At 38.4% G+C, this 22710-nt stretch overlaps 1 protein-coding gene across 2 annotated transcripts in view; it reads left to right on the top strand.

Annotated features, from left to right (window-relative positions):
• The first annotated feature begins 39 nt into the window (after window positions 1-39).
• ANKRD26 (ankyrin repeat domain 26) overlaps window positions 40-22710 on the top strand; it is a 103144-nt gene continuing 80473 nt past the window's right edge. For both annotated transcript variants that reach the window (XM_022580328.2, XM_089903842.1), the window contains exon 1: window positions 40-14657. In XM_022580328.2, coding sequence (XP_022436036.1) covers window positions 14428-14657 — 230 coding nt within the window. In that variant the 5' untranslated portion in view covers window positions 40-14427. The remainder of the gene's footprint in view (window positions 14658-22710) is intronic.

A 22710-nucleotide genomic window follows, 5' to 3' on the forward strand; every position in this document is an offset into this window, starting at 1 on the left:
TGTGTTACAGAATTTACAGATGACTTTATTTAACTCAGTAGAAAAATTATTTTAGAGCACATTGTATTGGTTTTACAACCATATTATATTCTTGAAGTGATTTTATTAAAATTACCTACAGTTTTCTAGTAACTTTTAAGCTGTATATGGTCTTCGTTGAGGTTGGTAGAGGGAGCTTGCTACATGATATTCTTGCCCTTTTATTTGGGTAATTTAAAATTTTGATGTACTTTCAAACTTAGAGAAACATTACCAGAATAATACAAGGAATTCCCATATACCCTTGATTCAGATATACCAGTTATTTTCATTTGCCCATTCTTTATTACCCCTGCTTCCTTTCTCCCTTTCTCCTCTCTTCCCTCCCTCCCTCCTTCCCTCCGCTTCTCTCTGTGTTTATATATATATGAGTATACATGTCTTTGCGTGGACACACGTTTTCATTTGTCTTGGTAGACTTCTAGAAATTGCTGTGTGATGTGGCGAGTTTCTGTTTAACTTTTTAAGAACCTGATGAACTGTTTTGAAAGTAACTATATAATTTTATGTTCCAACTACCAGTGTATGAAGGTTCCCGTTTCTCCATATCTTGTACAGTGTTTCTTATAGTCTTGTCTTTTTGACAAAGCCAATCTAGTGGGTATGAAGTAGAATCTCATTGTGGATTTAATTTACATTTCCCTAGGACTAGTGATTTTGAACATCCTCTGCTAGGCTTTTGGTCATTTGTATATCGTCTTTGGAGAAATGTCTGTTGAAATCCTCCCTTCCCTCTTTGGGTTGTTGTCTTCTGTGTTGTAAGAGATCATATATTCTAAAGACAAATCCTTTATCATATGGATCTTGTTTTTTTTTTAATCCAGTCTGAAACTCCCTGTTGTTTGAGTAGGATGTTTAGTTCATTCATATTTAATATTTATGTAGTTGCTTTTACATCTGCCATTTGCTATTTGTTTTCTGTTTTTCTCATATCTAAAGAGATCCCTGTGTTCCTCTTCTTTTTTTTTGGCTGCATAGCATGGCTTGTGGGATCTTAGTTCCCCAACAGGAATTGAACCTGGGCCCTTGGCAGTGAGAGAACGGAGTCCTAACCACTGGACTAACAGGAAATTCCCTGTTCCTCCTATTGTGAGTTGTCTTAGCAGTTGCTCTAGGGATGACAGTATGCATTTATCACTCTTAATCACAGGCTCCTTCAAAATAATACAAGTTTAATTCTGTCAAAATGTAGTAAATTTGTTCCAGTATATCTCCTTTTCTTTCCTTTGTGCTATTGTTGTCATGTTACATCTGTACGTGTTACAACAACTTAATACAATGATTAACTACTGGTTTATATAATCTTAAATCTTCTGTCTTTATCTGGGGATGTCTTTATTTTGCCTTTGTTTTTTAAGAATATTTTTGCTGGATATAGAATACATGATTAACAGTTTATTCTTTTTTTTTTTTTTTTTCGCGGTACATGGGCCTCTCACTGTTGTGGCCTCTCCTGTTGCGGAGCACAGGCTCTGGACGCGCAGGCTCAGTAGCCATGGCTCACAGGCCTAGCCACTCCGCAGCATGTGGGATCTTCCCGGACCAGGGCACGAACCTGTGTCCCCTGCATCGGCAGGCGGACTCTCAACCACTGCGCCACCAGGGAAGTCCAACAGTTTATTCTTTAATCACTTTGAATGTGTCGTCCCACAGCCTCTGACTTCCATTATTTTTGGTGAAAAGTCAGCTGTTAATGGTAATTTTGGTCTCCTTTTCCGATAGGTTGTTTTTCACTTGCTGCTTTCAAGAATTTTTTCTTAGCCTTGTCTTTTAACAGTTTGACGATGATGTTTATAAATGTGGACATCCTTGAGTTTTTCCTACTTGGGATTCGTTGAACTTCTTGGATCTGTAGATTAATGTTTTTCATCAGATTTGAGACGTTTTTGGCAATTATTTCTTCAAATATATTTATTTGCCCTTTCTCTCTTCTTCTGGGATTCTCCTTTCACATATGTTGATCTGGTTTCTGAGGCTTTGTTCATTTTTTTCATTGCTTTTCTCCCTCTCCTCTTCAGATTGAATACTTTCTGTTGATTCAGCTTCAAGTTCACTGATTCTTTCTTCTTCTTTCAACTGAATTTTTCATTTCATATATTATATTCTTCAGCTCCAAGTTTCTGTCTGGTTCTTTCATATACCTTGTATCTCTTTACTGAGATTCTTCATACATTGCATCATTTTCATCATAGCTCTCATTAATTTTTTAAACATGAATTCCATTAGTTCTTTGAACATGTTCATAATAGCTGCTTTTAAGTCTTTGCTCATTCTAACATCTGGAGATACTCAGTTCCTATTGAATGCTTTTCTTCCTCAGTAAGGGTACACTTTCTTCTTTCTTTGCTTTGTAATCTTGTTGAATTTCAGATAATGTAGCAATTACTAATTCTGAATTTTTCCCCAGAGGGTTGTTCTTGTTTTATTTAGTAACTTGCCACCAGTAAATTTGTGAAATCTGTCTCCACAGCAGTGTGCAGTCACCAATGTCTCTACTCATTTTTTAAAATAATAAATCTTGCTTCCTAAGCGTTGCTGCTGGATTGCATAGCTTAGCTTATAGCCAAAGATTGGACAGAGGTTGTGTTCAAACCCCATCAGTCAGGCCTCCACTCTGCCAATGGATCTGTGTGGGCTGGCAAGTACATTCAGTGTTCAGGTCATTTTCAAGTCTGCTCTGGTCTGTGCTTTCTGTTGGGCTTTTTTGCTTCTCCCTTGTGCATATGTGCAGGCTTTGGCAACCATGGGTATGTGGGTGGCCTGAACCAGCTTCAGTTTCCACTTTGCATGCCTGTACATCTGGAGTATATAGAGTGCTTATCAAACCCAGATGGCTGTCTTACCTCCTAGAACTTCCGGTGAAATCCCTAGCTACTCTGTTGTTTGCCCCAAACAGGACTACAACCTCACTGAGCCTTGTTTGCTTACCACTGAGCTCCCAGGTTAACTTACAATGCATCATATCAAATGAGTCCCCTCTGGCAGTGACAACAAGCCTTGTTCCCTGGGTCTGCTGTTGCCCTGGTTGAACTACTGCACCCGTAGACCTGGCCCAGGATGTGGCAGCACAGTAATCCCACAGGCTCACAGCTTCTTTCCCTAACTGGGTTTCATGAATAAGCACTTCTTAGTTTGTTGCAGATCTTCAGTTAATTTCCAGAGTGCTGAAATGGCTGTTTTATTAAACAGTTTATCCAAATTTATAGCTGCTTTTTAAAAAATGGAGAGGGAAGAGATATGGGAACATATGTATATGTATAACTGATTCACTTTGTTACAAAGCAGAAACACACCATTGTAAAGCAGTTATACCCCAATAAAGATGTTAAAAAAAAAAAAATGGAGATGATTTGTCAACCTCCTCCCCTCATCATGCCAAAAGTATATTTCCCCAGCTTATTCTGAGTCACATTTCAACCAAATCAGTTTAATAAGAATGGACTTTGAGAGGACTTGTAAACTTTTTAAAGCTGTCCATTGAAAGCTACCACAATGCCAGAGTTTTACAAGTAACCTATACCTATTAAATAGATTACTTGTGGTAATTGATAAATGTTTTATTTTTAGATATTCTTTGTTCATATTCATTTTAAAGTAAATACTGAGTTACTACAATCTGGCTAGTTATAAGCATTTTTCTTAATGTAAGTATGTAATATTTTAATAAAATATGTTGGAATGTAGACTTGATCTTTGAATTGAAAAAATAACACCTAGTCGTGGACATAAAATTTGGAGAGTTGATACATTTGAACTGAGGATTTTATTTCTATGCAGATTCTCCCCTGCCCCCATTCTGTCACATGAATCCCTATTCTTTTGGGCAAGAATGTGATTCCCCGACACACACCCCTCCCCACCTTTTAAAACAGAAACTTAATTTAGTTATGTATCAATGCTTCATATGGGAATATAATGGATAGCTAATCTGTTATGAATTTGAGAATGTATTTCATGAAAAAAGAAATTACAGAGCTGCCAAAGAGAGAGGGTGAGAGGGAGAGAGGTTGTAAAACCTAGTTTGGGGAACTTGATATGAATCTAATCTCCTGCAGTTCTGGGAGCAGGTATGTAACTCATACCCAGGGAACCTGGAATCTGAAGGAACTGGTAGGTTGCTTTGGCTCAGGACAGGAGAAGAACTGCTAATGTGTTGAGACTGTTCTGCACTCAGCATTTGCTTTGACAAAGACTGAGTGCTTATCGAGGACCAGATGTTAGTCAAGCGTGAAAGAGAGAAAGTGAGCCATGGTGGTGGATCCACGTTGGATACCGCACAAAAGGGCCACTTAGAGGCGTGAACAGGCCTCAGAACAGGATAGTCCAAAGTGGGGCTCTGGATTCCTTAAGAACGAAGAAGAAAGAATGGATTACATTCACTTAGGTCAAGGGAGTTACAGGTGAGAACAGCTGTGGGCACAGAAATGCCCCTGAGAGAAAGAGTCAGCTTTAAAACAATTGCCAGATCCAGACTGCTCAAAACCATCTCACATGAGAACTCTACCGCCCCCTGCAGTTTTGAACCTGGCAGCATGGGAAACCCTAATTAGCCAGCTGAAGGAAGGGGACCATGCCTGCTTTCCACCCCTACTGCAGGTGGTCTGCCTGTAGCATGGCCTAGCTGATTAACTCTGACTTGGCATTTTTATAGTTCCGTATAGTTATGTGGGGCTGGACATTGTTTTTCAGTGCTTTGTGAGTTAAAGCAACTCTGGACTTATTACTTGAGAGTAAGGGTTTTCAACCTGGGTTGGGAGAAGAACCTCTGAATATTTAAAAGGGTAGTGGGAGATGAAGTTGCCTTCTAATTATATCCCATGAGTCAAAAATAATGGTTACATATATTAACAGATTTTTGTTTGAAAACTTTTCTGGTTGATATAATTCTATTCATAAGATTTTTCAAAATTGAAATATTTGTGTAATTTCCATCATAATCATGTATGGGGTATGTGTGTGAGTAACTTTTAACAAAGCTTCTAATGTCTTAGTATTTTTTAAAATTTTTATTGAAGTATAGTTAACTTACAGTGTTGTATTTCAAGTGTACAGCAGAGTGATTCAGTTATACATATATATCTATATATATTCTTTTCCAGATTCCTTTCCATTATAGGTTATTACAAGATATTGAGTATAGTTCCCTGTGCTATACAGTAGGTCCTTGTTTATCTGTTTTATATATAGTAGTATGTATATGTTAATCCCAAACTCCTAATTTATCTCCCACCACCATCCCCCTGCTATCCCCTTTGGGAACCATAAATTTGTTTTCTATGTTTGTGAGTCTATTTCTGCTTCGTAAATAAAACGTATCATTTGTATCATTTTTTTTTAGATTCCACATATAAGTGATATCATGATGTCTTTCTCTGACTTGACTTCACTTAATATAATAATCTCTAGGTCCATCCATGTTGCTGCAAATGGCATTATTTCATTCTTTTTTATGGCTGAGTAATATTCCATCGTATATGTATACTACATCTTCTTTATCCATTCACCTGTCAGTGGACATTTATCGAAAAGACACATGCACCCCGGTGTTCATAGCAGCACTATTTGCAATATCCAAAACATCATGGAAGCAACATAAATGTCTTGGTATTTTTTATATCATTTTATTTCCTCTTCCCCCTTATATGATATTTTATTGTACTATATTATGGTTCAGTATTCTTTCCCCTTAAAATTCCTATGCAGTTTAGTCATGTTATATTTCCATAATCATTATCAGTTTAATACTTTTAATATTGAAATAGCTAATCTAGGGATTTAGTAGAATGATCTATTTATTGTTAAAATGGGGACAAAAGAAACTGCTTTTAGTTGATTACAGCTCTTATTTCCCCCTTTATTCTATTGATAACATTTTTATGATTATGTTAAAATTCAGGAATTATTTTGTGGCATCTTATTCTTTGCTCTCCATTTTATGTTGGTAAACTCTAAGGTTATATATATATCCTTGGTCCTTTTAGCTTCTCTCTATATTTTTGTATCATCTGTATGCTGATGACTTCTTAGTCTTTCTCTACAGCCCTTTTCCATTTAGACTACATGTCCAGCTGTTTTTCTCCATAGCATTTGATTTGTATGTTCATAAGAAGCTGTTCTTGGGGACTTCCCTGGTGATCCAGTGGTTAGGACTCCGCACTCCCAATGCAGGGCGCACAGGTTCAAACCCTGGTCCGGAAACTAAGATCCTGCATGCCACGTGGCGCGGCCAAAAAAAGAAGAAGAAGAAAGAAAAAGCTGTTCTCTAATTTATTGTTTCTGTGTCTGCCTTTTCCCACCTGGTGTTGAGTTCTAGGAAGAAATCTTGAACACTTGTATCTCTAAGACTAGATGGAGTGCTTTATAGGTAGACAGCTAATAAATTTTCAGTGAGTGAAAGAGTAATAGGCATTCAGTAGATTGATCCTAATTCCCCCATCAGGCAGAGCACTGGAACAGTTGGGTCAGATTCTCCATAGATGGTTAAATAATGCCGTAGAGGATATGAGTAGTAAGTGTTTTTTTCATCTTTGAAAATATCGCAGTGACTATAACAATAAAGAAGATGGAATGTCTTCCTGAGGAAAATCTGCCTTCTTTTTTGGAAGATAAAATGTGCAAGATAGGACTGAGTGCCAGGCTAACAGTATCTTTTACATAGAAGGATCTGTTAACTGGATAAAAAGATAACTTTAAGATCTGCAGCATGTGAAATTCCTTAAGTATTCTGGATTGATTTCATACAAGATGTGTTTTATCTTTGATCAACCAGTTGTCTCCATTCACAGTCCTGAGGCATGTTAAAGACCAGTTGTTGGTAAACTTGAGATGTTAGGAATGTCTGTATAACTCTCCTGGAAATTCTGAACTAGGTGATGAAAGAGACAGGTGCAAGAAGACGGAGAAAGAAGAGACAAAATATGGAGGATTGGAGAAGATGGTTGCTAAAGGATTTCCAGGAAGAACAAAAGAGAGACTGTGTTTATATTATTCGGAAATAAGCATCGTTATCTAAAAAGAAACTCAAATCAACTATAACCAAAATATCAAATGACTGAATGATTATAAGAAATTTGTGAATCAAACTATGCAAAGCCTGGGGCTTCCCTGGTAGCGCACTGGTTGAGAATCTGCTGCCAATGCAGGGGACACGGGTTCGATCCCTGGTCCTGGAAGATCCCAAATGCCTCAGAGCAACTAAGCCCGTGTGCCACAACTGCTGAGCCTGCACTCTAGAGCCTGCAAGCCACAACTGCTGAGCCTGCGTGCCACAACTACTGAAGCCCACACTCCTAGAGCCCGTGCTCTGCAACAAGAGAAGCCACTGCAGTGAGAAGCCCATGCACCGCAACGAAGAGTAGCCCCCGCTCGCCACAACTAGAGAAATCCCACGTGCAGCAATGAAGACCCAACGCAGCCTAAATTAATTAATTAATTAAAAAAAAAAAACTATGCAAAACCTGATGCACAATGTTTCCTGGTGGAAGGAGCATAGCTCCCACCAAGTAGAAGCATCTTGTCAGCATTAACTCTGCTAGGCCAAAAGGTACATAATTTTTTATTTTTAATTTTGCTGAAAGATAATGTTTCATACTGTTATAGCACAAAGAAAACTGACTTCAAAATTTATCAAAACTTAATGTGATTTTTTTTTCTTCCTGTTTGGGAAGTTGATAGGAGGGCAAGTGCATACTTGTACCCTGGTTCCGCTTTCTGTATGCTGCTTCATCCTTGTTAGATTTTAAGATTCTTAAGTTCATGCTACTTCTTAGTGTCATAAGATCTCCTCAAATCCTCTCATATAAAATTTGAAGAAAGAGTTGTTAAAGGAGTACATATAAGGTAAAAAGAATGTCTCTCTTGGTTGGGTTTTATAAAAAATACACCTTTTCTTTTCTTTTGTTTTTTAAATACACCTTTTCTAAAAGTGAACTGTTACTATGCTTCTCAGTACCCCGAATCACAAATTTCATTTATCCACCAAAGCTGCTGTTGGTCACTGTTAGAACTGATTATATGGTTAGCATTATATTTTGTAAATTACTTGTGATGCCAAGGTGATGTTTAGGATTTGTGCTTAACTCTGGGGGAAATATTTCTTTAAATGGATAATGCTGATTTTTTTAAGAGGCGTTAACATAAATCATAACAGTGGGAAAATAAATTTTTACCAGAACTTTCAAACTATCTCCTATTTCCTATGCACCTAATACCATCAGCATGAAGTCATCCACATAATGGGTAAATTTGATGTCCTGTAAGGTAGTGAGAATATCAAGATCTCGGTGGATTAAATTACCACAGAATTATCAGCATTGATGAGCAAATGTTGTCTTGAGGCAAGATGATGAAGTTGAACCCCTATCCATATCAAGTAAGAGTAGAAAGCTTCTGGTACCCATGGTTAATTTGTGAACTGATTGTATCCTTTGATCATTAAAAAAAAAATTTAGGGGACTTCCTAGGTGGTGCAGTGGTTAAGACTTCACCTTCCAGTGCAGCGGGTGTGGGTTTGATCCCTGGTTGGGGAGCTAAGATCCTTCACGCCTCACAGCCAAAATAACCAAAACATAAAACAAGCAATATTGTAACAAATTCAGTGAAGACTTTAAAAATGGTCCGCATCAAAAAACCTTTTTAAAAAATTTAGTTCCTTGATTGTAAACAAAGAAAGAATGTTTTATTAATTATGCATGTTAATGCCTTATCTGTATTTGCATTTATACTGATTTTGTGTGTGTGTGTGTGTGTGGCTGCACCGGCCCTGGCAGCAAAAGCGCCAAGTCCTAACCACTGGACCGCCAGGGAATGCCCTATACTAAATTTTTTGGTCACAAATTTTATGTGGCCAAATGTACTGATATTTTCTTTTGACACTTCCATTGTTTTTGTTTGAAAAATCTTCAAAAACTTATAAATAATACCACTCATCCATATTTTCTTCTAAAATATTTAATGGTTTCATTAAAAAGACTAAACATTTTTACTAACCTGGAGTTTCTTTTGGTGTATATGTTGAGATATGTAGTTAACTGCTTATCACTAATTGATTTTTCCCAAACCATTTATTAATAATCTATATCATTCTCATTGATTTGTATAGTTTCTCTTATGTTAATAAGTTCTCACCTCTTACTGTTTTCCAGTAATATGCTTATTCTTCTGTAGGCTAGTATTTAATAATTATATTTTTATATTTACTAATTATATATTTTATAATCTAACAGAAAAAATTTAATTTATCTTAACTTTCTTTAAACATATTTAAAGCTATTTTATTTTAACTAGAAACAAATCACTATATGTCTGTGCAAAAGCAACATATGTTTATTGCTGAAAAGTTAGAAAATATAAATAAGAAAATAAATATGAAAGAAGGAAGACCTTAGTAGTGAGAGTGGATGTAGCTATGCCTCATTCTCCTAACACTGGGTCCCCCACGTGCAAGGTTCTGAGGGGTGATGTTAAGCTTTATGCCCTACCTCCTTCCCCTCTTAGAACCCACTTGGGTCCCACGTTGGTGACTGAGGCACCTAATTTGTTTCCAGTGAAAAAAGTTTGGCCACAAAGGGGATGGCCATAACACCTTTCTTGGTACCAACTCCCTATAAAACTAAGAGGTCCTATGTTTGCCACAGACTCAAGCAAAAAATGGCTTAAGACTTTATGAAGTAGAGATGCCGACCCATTTTTCTTGTAGATGGAAGTGCATTGCTGGCTGACTATAGTCATGAGAAAATAAGCTCAGTACCAATAAGAGAATGATAATAATAAGAGAAAATAAGCTCAGTGCCTTCTCATAGGAAGCAAAGACCCTCGGAAGGGCTAAAGTAGGCACGTTGCCAACTGATGCTCTATATCCTCACAATGCTGGGGGGTCAGGGACACAGGGGATAGTCTGGATTCTATGGGGGAGAAGTATGGAAGTAAAACAGCTGAAATTTTAACTTGCATTCCTAATGAGTTTCAATGTTTGAGAGTTACAAAGAAAAGTTACAAACACCCCAGTCTGCCTACGGAATCTCAGGAGTCACAGATGGTGTCTACTCTGGCTAGGTAGCGAAGGTAGGAAGAAGGTGAAAATTTTTTCCAGCTATAAACTGCCATGATAAGCAGAAATTATCCTAAGGGGCCCACAGAGATAAGGGGTATGTTGGGCATGAAAATGCTCAGATCAGGTCTCCAGTGCTAGGGACAGGGTAACCAACCATGCCAGTTTTCCCAGGACTGTCTTGGTTTTGTCACTGATGGTCCTGTGTCCCAAGAATGCCCCAGTCCTGGGCAAACTAGGGAACCTACTTGGGACACATAGTAGACTGACAGCCCCAGCAGCTGTCCTTCTGGATCCACGTCTGTGTCTGTCCTATGCCCATGCTTCCCACGACTGCTCCCAGCCATTGTACCCACAATAGGGGTAAAATACAGGCCCATTCCTGGAAGATGCGGGATTTATTTTTCATATGATGTTGGCTCCAGGATTCCCCTTTGGCCTGGCCAGAAATGTTAGAACTGTGCTGCAATTTTAGACTCTTTCTACCCGATCCTCTTTGTTTCCCTCTACCTCCACTTCTTCCATTCTTCCTAGCTCCCTCTCTCCATAATTTTCTATGGCCACTTAACATATTACCACAAATTTCGTGGCTTAAAACCACACATATTTATAGTATAGTTCCGGAGGTCAGAGGTCTGAAATGATTCTCACTGAGCTAAAATCAAGACTGCATTCCTTTCTGGAGGTTCTAGAGGACAATTAGTTTTCTTGTCTTTTCTGACTTGTAGAGGCCGCCTGTATTCCTTGGCTTGTGGCCCCTTCCATCTTCAAAGCCAGCAATGACCTGTCGAGTCTTTCTCACATCATTCTGACACTTCTGCCTCATCCTTCCACATATGAAGGACTGTTGTAATTTCACTGGACCCACCTGAATTTGTTAAGGCATCCATAACAGATGTTTTTCATCATAAAACAGGTATTACTCTGACATTATTAATTCCATTAGCATATCTATTAAATAAATATGCAGGAAACCACCAGGGCATTATTTGAGTCTTAGATAGGCATGGGAGCTCTAAGCAACAACTTTACTTTTTTAAAAAAAAATTTTATTTATTTATTTGGCTGTGCCAGGTCTTAGTTGGCAGCACTCGGGCTCTTTTAGTTGCAGCATGTGGCATCTAGTTCCCTGACCAGGGATCGAACCTGAGCCCCTGGCACTGGGAGCATGAAATCTTAACCCCTGGACCACCAGGGAAGTCCCTAAGCAACAACTTTCTAGAGGGCATCTGTTTGCAAAGAAATCTGGGAATCTTAGCTTTCAAGTGCTTGGGGACCCAGGTAGCATTTGACAAAGGACATACAGAAGTTCAGAGTTGGCCTAGCATATACTCCTTGAGTATCTCTGGTTTATACAGAAACACTAGTGTCAACCAAATCTTGACAACCTACCTGGAGTCCTGGTGTGTGGTTCTTATCTCCCTACATCCTCGTAGTGTCTTTGACCCTCATTCCAGGCTGCATCAGCAAGTGTCAGAGTCTTCTTCAGATGTCACTATAGGGAGCCTTTACTGGTCTCATAGGTCACCCTGGGGAGTACTGCGGAGACAAATAGAGGACAAAAGATAATTTTCTGGTTGGGCTATTATAGGAAGAAAATTGTGGGTGGTCAGAGTTGAAACCAGTCACACACACCAAAACCATTTGGTCCAGCTAAGTTGGATAGACCTGAGAAATGTTTTTTTGTTCGTTTTTTGTTTTGTTTTTGTTCATTGCTCTTTCACCAGTGAAGACACTGTCCTGGAACCAGCTATCACTTCAACAGGGACCCTGCCTCCCTCCAGAGTTTTTCGGTGCAATTGCTTTCTTTCTTTCTTTCTTTTTTTTTTTTTGGCTGTGCTGTGTTCCCCAACCAGGGATGGAACTCGTGCTTGCTGCAGTGGAAGCGAGGAGTCCTAACCTCTGGACCTCCAGGGAGTTCCCCCAGCAGCAATTTCTGCTGAAGGTCTGGACACCTGACTTCTGAGTCACTAATTCCAAACAATTTGTTGTCAAATCATTCAACCTACAAAGCACAAAATGGCATTAAGTGGCCTCTGAAGAATAAGTACCTAAATTAATATCTGTGCATTTGTCTTGCTGTAAAATATGGCTGCCAAACTTTCAAATTTTGCTGGTGCATCTTGTGCAATGGTGGTATCTGTTACTTTTTAATTTGGTTAATAAAAATTCTTAAAATCATTAACATGATTTTGATCTTGAAATCATTAACAAATGTAATAGGAACCTGCTGAGTTTGGGGATAGCTGGTTTTGTACTAACTGTTGTTGTGAGCCTGCTTCTGCTTCTGTCTGTTTCACCCACAATACCAGGTTTGGTTTAATTATATTGTAACTGTATAATTACAGTAATTGTATAAGTAATACATTAAAAGGAGTTTCTGTATACAGTTGTATACAGTTGCCTGCTTCTACCAGTATGGAGTATGGAGTCAACCTATTTTGCTTTATTCCTAAGAAATGGAATAAAGATGGAAACACAAATTACAGATAGAGAAAGATGGAAGCAAGGGAAAAGATTGTTTAAAGTTTGGGAAATTTTAAAGAACATGGGACAAGTATAAAGCATAAGAGGTTTCATAAAAATAGAGATGATAAGATTCCACAAGTTCACTATGATGATTAGATCTAGGAGTGGGAAACAGATTTGGGTGGATAAAGCAAAGGAGCAGAGAGACTATTAAGAGAAAACACAAAAGTTAGATGTCCCTATTAGTTAGCTAATTACTGAAAAAATTGGCTAGTAGAATTTTAAGGAATTAGCTATATTGATTTTTTAAATTTGTAGCAACGATCTTATACTTCAATAAAAACAGAGTATCTTGTTTGCATTCTACTTGATTTTTTTTCATCTGCATACTATTCTTCAATATTCTTCAATCTATACCAACCAGTTTGTGCCTTCCTTAAGTACGGCCAGAAACTATCAACTCTTTCTCCTGTTACAAAATTATAGCTTAAAGAAGTTCTTCACTCTCATTGTCAAAAGAATACACAGATATCAAACAATAATCATTTACAAATTATAATGAAAAGAATAATATACCATTACAAAAAAAAAAAAAGCCCAGGTACAGATATATCAAGAAGTGTACAGGATTTACATAATGAAAAAAGCTACCAAAGGCTAATGAAGGACATAAAATAAGACAAATTGAGACGTAACATGTACCTGGATACACTGATACAAGAGACTGATTCTCAGTTAAAATTCTCTTAACCTAATTACAATTAAAATCTCACAATGAACTCTCTTTAGCTTGGCATAGTGATTAAAAATTCATCTCAAATAATGCAGAGGTAAACATTTCCAAGAGAATACTGAAAAGGAAGAATAAGGAGGGGAACCTTGGACCTGTAATAGATATTTATATTTTATACACTACTGACGCTAGAAGAAGCAGACCAGAATGGAAAACCCAGAAACAGAAAAAACATCCGAGAATTAAATGTAAGATTAAGGGGTAAACTAGGTGAGGAAAGATGGATTGTTTGGGACAACTGGATAACCATTTTTTAAAAAGTTCTCAAACATTACACCATGCTCCAAAATAAATCTTGAATTGATTAAAGATTTAATTAGGGGAAAATAAAAGCAAAAACTAAAATATAAGTGAAGAAAATGTGCAGACGGAACGCTGGGCCACAGGGGAGGGTCAGGAGGCATGCGGAAACGCGTCTTCATTTCATCAGGAGAACCTGCGTTGGTTTCTCCTAAGTTTGCACTTGGTGACACCTGTTGCCACAATCTCTGGAACCATGAAAACAGCTTTCTGTAGGTACATCTGTTAAATTCCATGGAGAAAGCCTGGGGCCCAGAGGGATGTGGAAAGGAATAAACTGAGGGATAAGGAGATTTAGAGAGTATTTTTAGGGGAGCTCCCTGGGGGACGTGGCTTTCAGCATCCTGAAGCTCCACGCCGCTCTAGCCCCAGTCGCATGCGAAGACGACTTTCTCACGGGAGATTCTAACATTTGCAAACGTCCAGAAACGCTCAGCCAGCTCGCACCAACGTTGGAAAAGAACCCAGCGCGGCCCACAAAGAATCGCAGAGATTTCAGACGCTTGGGCCTCGCACATGCGCACTGGGCACTCCTGGTCTCCGGTCCTCTGTGCGCAAGCGCAGTGACGCCTTCTTACAAGGCGCGCACGCGCACTGTGTTTAGCTGTATCGCTTGGCTAGGGTTAGTCTGGGCTGAAACATGAGAAACCGCGGAGTTTCCCAGCTGGGATATTGTGGCCAGACCGCGTTGGCTTATCTGTACCGCTAGTGTTAGGCTCAGGAGACTGTGAGAAGCCGAGGGGGAGGTGAGGTGTGTCTGAAGCCTGTAGGCTGTGCGATGAAGAAGATTTTTGGCTTCGGAAGTAAGAAGGGCGAGTCGCCCTTCGGCTCCTTCACCAGCTCGCGGAGAGAGAGCGGTAATCGAATCAACTCCCGGCCCGAGTACCACATCCGAGACAAGGATCTCGGGAAGATCCACAAAGCTGCCAGCGTGGGCAACGTAGCCAAAGTGCAGCAGATTCTGTTGCTTGGGAAGAATGGCTTGAACGACAGGGACAAGATGAACAGGTAACCGGGGCGGGCGGGAGGAGGCGGGGCGGGCCTGGGTGGGGTCGCTGCTGTCAGTTTCCCCTCCGAGGCTCGTGGACACCTACGTGGGATCCCGCGCCCCGCAGACTTTATAGGCAGCAAAAGCCTTAGCTGGTTTCGGACCCGCTCATGATTCCCCTTATAGAGCACTTTACTGACAGTTTTAAAGTCATTTGACTGAATGTCAGTAACCACAGAAACGAAATTAAACATGAACAGTATCTTTTTAATGTACACATTTTTATACCGTAATGTTATATGTTACAGAGAAGTGCATAATGAGGAAAATGATGTCTCGTGACAGATAAACTAATGGACTAAAAATTCTTCAGATACAATCCAGTATCTTTTTGTAAAAAAAATTTATTTATTGCTGTGTTGGGTCTTCATTGCCGTGCGCGGGCTTCTCATTGTGATGGCTTCTCTTGTTGCGGAGCACGGGCTCTAGGCGCGCGAGCTCAGTTAGTTGTGGAACGTGGGCTAGGTAGATGTGGAACGTGGGCTAGGTAGTTGTGACTTGCCGGCTCTAGAGCGCAGGCTCAGTAGTTGTGGCCCATGGGCTTAGTTGCTCTGCAGCATGTGGGATCTTCCTGGACCAGGGCTCGAACCCGTGTCCCCTGCATTAGAAGGCGGATTCTTTTTTTTTTTATTAATTAATTTTAATTTATTTATTTTTGGCTGTGTTGGGTCTTCACTGCTGCACGTGGGCTTTCTCTAGTTGCAGCGAGTGGGGGCTACTCTTCATTGCAGTGCGTGGGCTTCTCATTGGGGTGGCTTCTGTTGTTGTGGAGCACGGGCTCTAGGTGCGCGGGCTTCAGTAGTTGTGGCATGCGGGCTCAGTAGTTGTGGTTTGCAGGCTCTAGAGCACAGACTCAGTAGTTGTGGCACACGGGCTTAGTTGCTCCACGGTATGTGGGATCTTCCCCGACCAGGGCCCAAACCTGTGTCCCCTGCATTGGCAGGCAGATTCTTAACCTCTGTGCCACCAGGGAAGCCTGCAGTATCCGTTTTATATCAGTGTACACCTATGTATATATGTTCTCTACGGAAGGACCTTAGAAGACAGCTTTGAAGTGGGAAGATGGCTGTGTCCTTGAATAGGAAGACTCATTTTCTTAAAATATGGTCTTCCCATATTTAAACCAAATAAGCATATGGTGGTTTAAAATTTTTTGAGTTTCACATGCTTTCTTTATTTGTTGTGATGAAATTAAAAGTTTTATGTAGTAGACAAAGATTTGCCCTTCTAGATATCAAAATGTGCTGTAAGTTCCCACAAATTATTCGTTTACTAACAACTGAAAAGACAGATAAGTGAATGGAACAGAATAGAAAATGCCCAAACACCCAAATATATGTAAGACTTTAGAACTTGAACTGATGACATTTCATATTAGAAGGAAAAAATAAATTGTTTGTAAATGGTGGAGAAGTAAACTGCTAACTATTTAGAGAAAAGTAACTAGATTTTTATCTCACAAAAATAAGTTTCAAATGGAGTACAGATCAAAAATTTTAAATATTCAAAGTGAGAAAACGACCAGAAGAAAACAAAATTCCTATTTGTACATTTTTTGTGCTGACAAAGACCTTCCTAAGAATGACTTCAAAAGCAAGAATTCTGGAGGTTGATTTAACAACATAAAAAAATTAAAACCCTCTGTAGATCAGAAAAGAAGATTAACAAAATAAAAGACAATGAACTTTTAAAATATATCAACATATTTGTATCAGGCAAGAAAACATATCTTCATTTTACAGAGAATTCTTTGAAATCAGTAAGGGGAAAAAACCTCTAATTTGAAATTGAGCAAAGTACTTTTTTGCATATCCATAAGTGACCAATGGATATAGGAAAAAAAATTAGCATTTCTGGTAATAAAAGGAATTTAAGTTAAAGAGGAATGAAAAACATTTTCCCTTCACAAGGTTTGTGACGATGAAGAACAGTGGTACTTATACTGCTGTTTAAAGTCTAAGTTGCTTTTGACTTTTCATATAGGCAATTTGGTGATAAGTACCACATTTAAAAAATGTATATTCCCTTTACACATCAATTCTCTTTATACAAATTAGAGGTAAATAATTAGAGATAAATTAGAGATAGGTTACATACAATTTGTTGTCCTCAACACTGCTTAAAATAGCAATGTATTAAGACGAACTCAAAGGATTTTAAAAATAAATTACAGTGTATCTGGTATGGAGTAATATGTGACCATTGAAGGTGGCATAGATAACAGATGTGTGTTGACCTGCAGAGATGTACTTTGGTAGAAAATTGAGAAAAAAAAATCAGTTTCATTATATATAAACACAAGAAGACTATGGTCTTATCTTAGCCAAAAATATGATAAAATTTGTTATTTCTGCACACTTATATTATAAGTGAAGCTTTCTTTTCCTTTTAAAAAAATCTGTGGGGCTTTCCTGGTGGCGCAGTGGTTGAGAGTCCACCTGCCTATGCAGGGGATGTGGGTTTGTGCCCCGGCCCGGGAGGATCACACATGCCACGGAACGGCTGGGCCCGTGAGCCGTGGCCGCTGGGCCTGCGCGTCCGGAGCCTGTGCTCCGCAATGGGAGAGGCCACAGCAGTGAGAGGCCCGCATGAATACAAAAAAAAAAACAAAGAAAAAACTGTAATTTCTACAGTGAACATGTACAAAAATTCTAGTAAATGTTTAGTATTAGTGAAATAATCCTGGGAGAGAGCAGGAATATGAATCTTGTACAGATAAAAATAATTCCTCACTTTCTTTTTCTTTTGGAAGTTTTTCAAGGATTGATATCTTCTGACAACTTTTAACCTCTTCAGAAGTAAAGGGAATCTTTTTATCCATGCCTGTAGATTTTACTAGGTATATATTTCGCTATATACACGTTTTTGATTTTGTGTAACTTTATTACCTATAGTATGTAAATGATTATGGATTAATCATTTTACTTTATTGCAGTCTTATGAAAATAAAATATAGTAAATATAAGTGGTGATTATTACTATTGCAAAAGTTTATAGAGTTTTAGTTGTGTCCTTATGAAAATAAAAAATCAAAAATACAAATGTAAATGATTATTACTATTGCATAAGTATTGCTTTACTTCCCAAAAGTTTTCTTTAAAAATATTGAACTCTCCAAAGTAACAACTGACATCAGAAATACAAAGAATCATGAGAGATTACTACAAGCAACTATATGCCAATAAAATGGACAACCTGGAAGAAATGGACAAATTCTTAGAAAAGCACAACCTTCCAAGACTGAACCAAGAAGAAATAGAAAATATAAGCAGACCAATCACAAGCACTGAAATTGAAACTGTGATTAAAAATCTTCCAACAGGGCTTCCCTGGTGGCGCAGTGGTTGAGAGTCTGCCTGCCGATGCAGGGGACACGGGTTCGTGCCCCAGTCCGGGAAGATCCCACATGCCGTGGAGCAGCTAGGCCCGTGAGCCATGGCCACTAAGCTTGCGTGTCCGGAGCCTGTGCTCCACAACGGGAGAAGCCACAGCAGTGAGAGGCCCGCATACTGATAAAAAAAATAAATAAAAAAAATCTTCCAACAAACAAAAGACCAGGACCAGATGGCTTCACAGGAGAATTCCATCTAACATTTACAGAAGAGCTAACACCTGTCCTTCTCAAACTCTTCCAAAATATAGCAGAGGGAGGAACACTGCCAAACTCGTTCTACAAGGCCATCATCACTGTGATACCAAAACTAGACAAAGATGTAACAAAAAAAGAAAACTACAGACCAATATCACTGATGAACGTAGATGCAAAAATTCTCAAAAAAATACTAGCAATCAGAATCCAACAGCACATTAAAAGGATCGTACACCATGATCAAGTGGGGTTTATCACAGGAATGCAAGGATTCTTTGATATACACCACTCAATGTGATACACCATATTAACAAACTGAAGAATAAAAACATATGATAATCTCAGTAGATGCAGAAAAAGCTTTTGACAAAATTCAACACCTGTTTATGATAAAAACTCTCCAGAAAGTAGGCATAGAGGGAACTTACCTCAACATAATAAAAGGCATATATGACAAACCCACAGCCAACATTGTTCTCAATGGTGAAAAACTTAAGCCATTTCATCTAAAATCAGGAACAAGACAAGGATGCCCACTCTCACCACTGTTATTCAACATAGTTTTGGAAGTTTTAGCCACAGCAATCAGAGAAGAAAAAGAAATAAAAGGAATCCAAATCGGAAAAGAAGAATTAAAGCTGTCACTGTTTGCAGATGACATGATACTATACATACAGAATCCTGAAGATGCTACCAGAAAACTACTAGAGCTAATCAATGAATTTGGTAAAGTAGCAGGATATAAAATTAATGTACAGAAATCTCTTACATTCCTAAACACTAATGATGAAAAATCTGAAAGAGAAATTAAGGAAACACTCCCATTTACCATTGCAACAAAAAGAATAAAACACCTAGGAATAAACCTACCTAAGGAGACAAAAGACCTGTATGCAGAAAACTATAAGACACTGATGAAAGAAATTAAAGATGATACAAACAGATGGCGAGAGATACCATGTTCTTGGATTGGAATAATCAACACTGTGAAAATGACTATACTACCCAAAGCAAACTACAGTTTCAATGCAATCCCTATCAAACTACCAATGGCATTTTTCACAGAACTAGAGCAAAGAATTTCACCAGTTGTATGGAAACACAATAGACCCTGAATAGCCAAAGCAATCTTGAGAAAGAAAAATGGAACTGAAGGAATCAGGCTCCCTGACTTCAGACTATACTACAAAGCTACAGTAATCAAGACAGTATGGTACTGGTACAAAAACAGAAATATAGACCACTGGAACAGGATAGAAAGCCCAGAGATAAACCCATGCACATATGGTCACCTTATCTTTGATAAAAGAGGCAAGAATATACAATGGAGAAAAGACAGCCTCTTCAATAAGTGGTGCTGGGGATACTGGACAGCTACATGTAAAAGAATGAAATTAGAGGAATGAAATTCCTCTAAAACTCTTAGAGGAAAACTTAGGCAGAACACTGTATGACATAAATCACAGCAAGATTCTTTTTGACCCACCTCCTAGAGAAATGGAAATAAAAACAAAAATAAACAAATGGGACCTGATGAAACTTAAAAGCTTTTGCACAGCAAAGAAAACCATAAAATAGATGAAAAGACAACCGTCAGAATGGGAGAAAATATTTGCAAACGAAGCAACTGACAAAGGATTAGTCTCCAAAATATACAAGCAGCTCAATATCAAAAAAACAAATAACTCAATCCAAAAATGGGCAGAAGACCTAAATAGACATTTCTCCAAAGAAGGTATACAGATTGCCAACAAACACTTGAAAAGATGCTCAACATCACTAATCATTAGAGAAATGCAAATCAAAACTGCAATGAGGTATCACCTCATACTGGTCAGAATGGCCATCATCAGAAATCTACAAACAGTAAATGCTGGAGAGGGTGTGGGGAAAAGGGAACCCTCCTGCACTGTTGGTGGGAATGTAAATTGATACAGCCACTATGGAGAACAATATGGAGGGTCCTTAAAAAACGAAAAATAGAGCTACCATACAACCCAGCAAACCCACTTCTGGACATATACCCTGAGAAAACCATAATTCAAAAAGAGTCATGCACCACAATGTTCATTGCAGCACTATTTACAATAGCTAGGACGTGGAAGCAACCTAAGTGTCCATCAACAGATGAAAGGATAAAGAAGATGTGGCACATATATACAATAGAATATTACTCAGCCTTAAAAAGAAACGAAATTGAGCTATTTTTAATGAGATGGATAGACCTAGAGTCTGTCATACAGAGTGAAGTAAGTCAGAAAGAAAAAGACATATACCATGTTCTAACACATAGATATGGAATCTAAAAAAAAAAAAAAAAAAAGGTTTTGATGAACCTAGGAGCAGGACAGGAGTAAAGACACAGACGTAGAGAATGAACTTGAGGACACAAGGAAGGGGGACGGTTAGGCTGGGATGGAGTGAGAGAGTAGCAGTGACATATATACACTACTAAACGTAAAATAGCTAGCTAGCGGGAAGCAGCTGCATCGCTTGGGAGATCAGCTCGGTGCTTTGTGACCACCTAGAGGGGTGGGATAGGGAGGGTGGGAGGGAACGCAAGAGGGAGGGGATATGGGGATATATGTATACATATAGCTGATTCACTTTGTTATACAGCAGAAACTAATAAATCATTGTAAAGCAATTATACTCCAATAAAGATGTTAAAAAATTATTGAACTCTCCAGTTATGTTTATCCATTGTTTAATCCATTTGTTCATCAAATATAACTTGAATACCTATTATGTAGCAGATGCTTTCTACTCAGGACCCTGCATCTATCTCTCAGAACTCTTTCATCCTTAAAAACTTCATGTTGCCCCCATGAGCAAGATGAGAAATTTAAAATTTGAAGTATTAAGGCTTAGTCTCTATTGAAGCTTTTCTCCCTTCTTTCAAACAGAAGCACTTCTGAAGGTAGGAAATTGTAAAGGATAACCTTTACTTGTCCTTTTGAACATTTATAACGGTATTAAATACTAATATTGATCGTTGGAAATGTCTGATTTCACACAATCCGTAAATGTAAATATTGAATAAAATGAGCCATTCCTATTCATTTGAATCCTGAATTTCCTTTGGCTTAAAGTTTCCTGAAAATCAGAGTTAGAATTACTTTTTAAAAAATTCTTGTTTTGCTTGTTATTTTAGTTCTCTTTCCCCGTGCTGCTTTTATTTTATTATTTTTTAAAAATTGAAGTATAGGTGATTTACAGTATTGCTCATCATGCCTTTAAGAACTAAAAGTTATTTAAGTGCCAACTGTGTGACTAGAACTGCAGTAGACCTGTTATATAGACCATTATTTCATTTGATGTAAGGCACCATGGATTGTATGATGCCCCACTATTTTATATATTAATATAGAAATTTTTTTAAATGTTACCAACTCACAGATATAGAGAACAAACTAGTGGTTACCAGTGGGGAGAGGAAAGGGAGGAGGGGCAAGATCGGGGTAGGGGATTAAGAGGTACAAACTATTAGGTATAAAATAAGCTACAAGGATACAATGTACAACATGGGGAATATAGCCAATATTTTATAATAACTATAAATGGAGTATATAACCTTTAAAAATTGTGAATCACTATGTTGTACCCCTATGATATATAATTTTTATTTTATTATTATTTTTTTATTTTTGGCTGCGTTGGTTCTTTGATGCTGTGCACAGGCTTTCTCTTGTTGTGGTGAGCGGGGGTTACTCTTCCTTGCGGTGCGCGGGCTTCTCATTGTGGTGGCTTCTCTTGTTGTGGAGCACGGGCTCTAGGCGTGTGGGCTCAGTAGTTGTGGCTCGCGGGTTCTAGAGTGCAGGCTCAGTAGTTGTGGTGCACGGGCTCAGTTGCTTTGTGACACGTGGGATCTTCTGGAACCAGGGCTCGAACCTGTGTCCCCTGCATTGGCAAGTGGATTCTTCACCACTGCGCCACCAGGGAAATTCCGTAATATATAATATTATACATCACCTATACTTAAATTTTTAAAAATGGCAACTTTAGGCACAGAGACAGAGATAATTAGACCAACAGGAAAAATGAGAAACGAACAGACAAAAAATGCTACCAATTATAGTTGTAACACATCATGAATTATAAATTTCATTCCAATGTCAGAGATGTTAAAATGTGAGAAAATGAGCATATTAGAATCATTGAAGTACAGTGTTCTCTCTAGTCCTCAAGACATATCTTCAAAAGAGGTATAATATCCTTTTACTTAATTGAAATGTTGCCCTTGTAAAATAATAGTAATAATTATGATAATATTATCTAATAATTATTGAGCTGTTATCTGTGCGAGGAACAGTTCTAAACCCTTTGCATGGGTTCTCATTTAAGCATCACAGTGGTGTCCTGTGAGATAACTACTGCTCTATCCCCATTTTGTTGATGAGGAAATTGAGGCACAGAAAGGCTAA

The sequence above is a fragment of the Delphinapterus leucas genome, chromosome 2 (genome assembly GCF_059928025.1).
Source record: "Delphinapterus leucas isolate spDelLeu-1000000601 "Yukka" chromosome 2, BTC_Dleu_Yukka2, whole genome shotgun sequence".
NCBI lineage: Eukaryota > Metazoa > Chordata > Mammalia > Artiodactyla > Monodontidae > Delphinapterus > Delphinapterus leucas.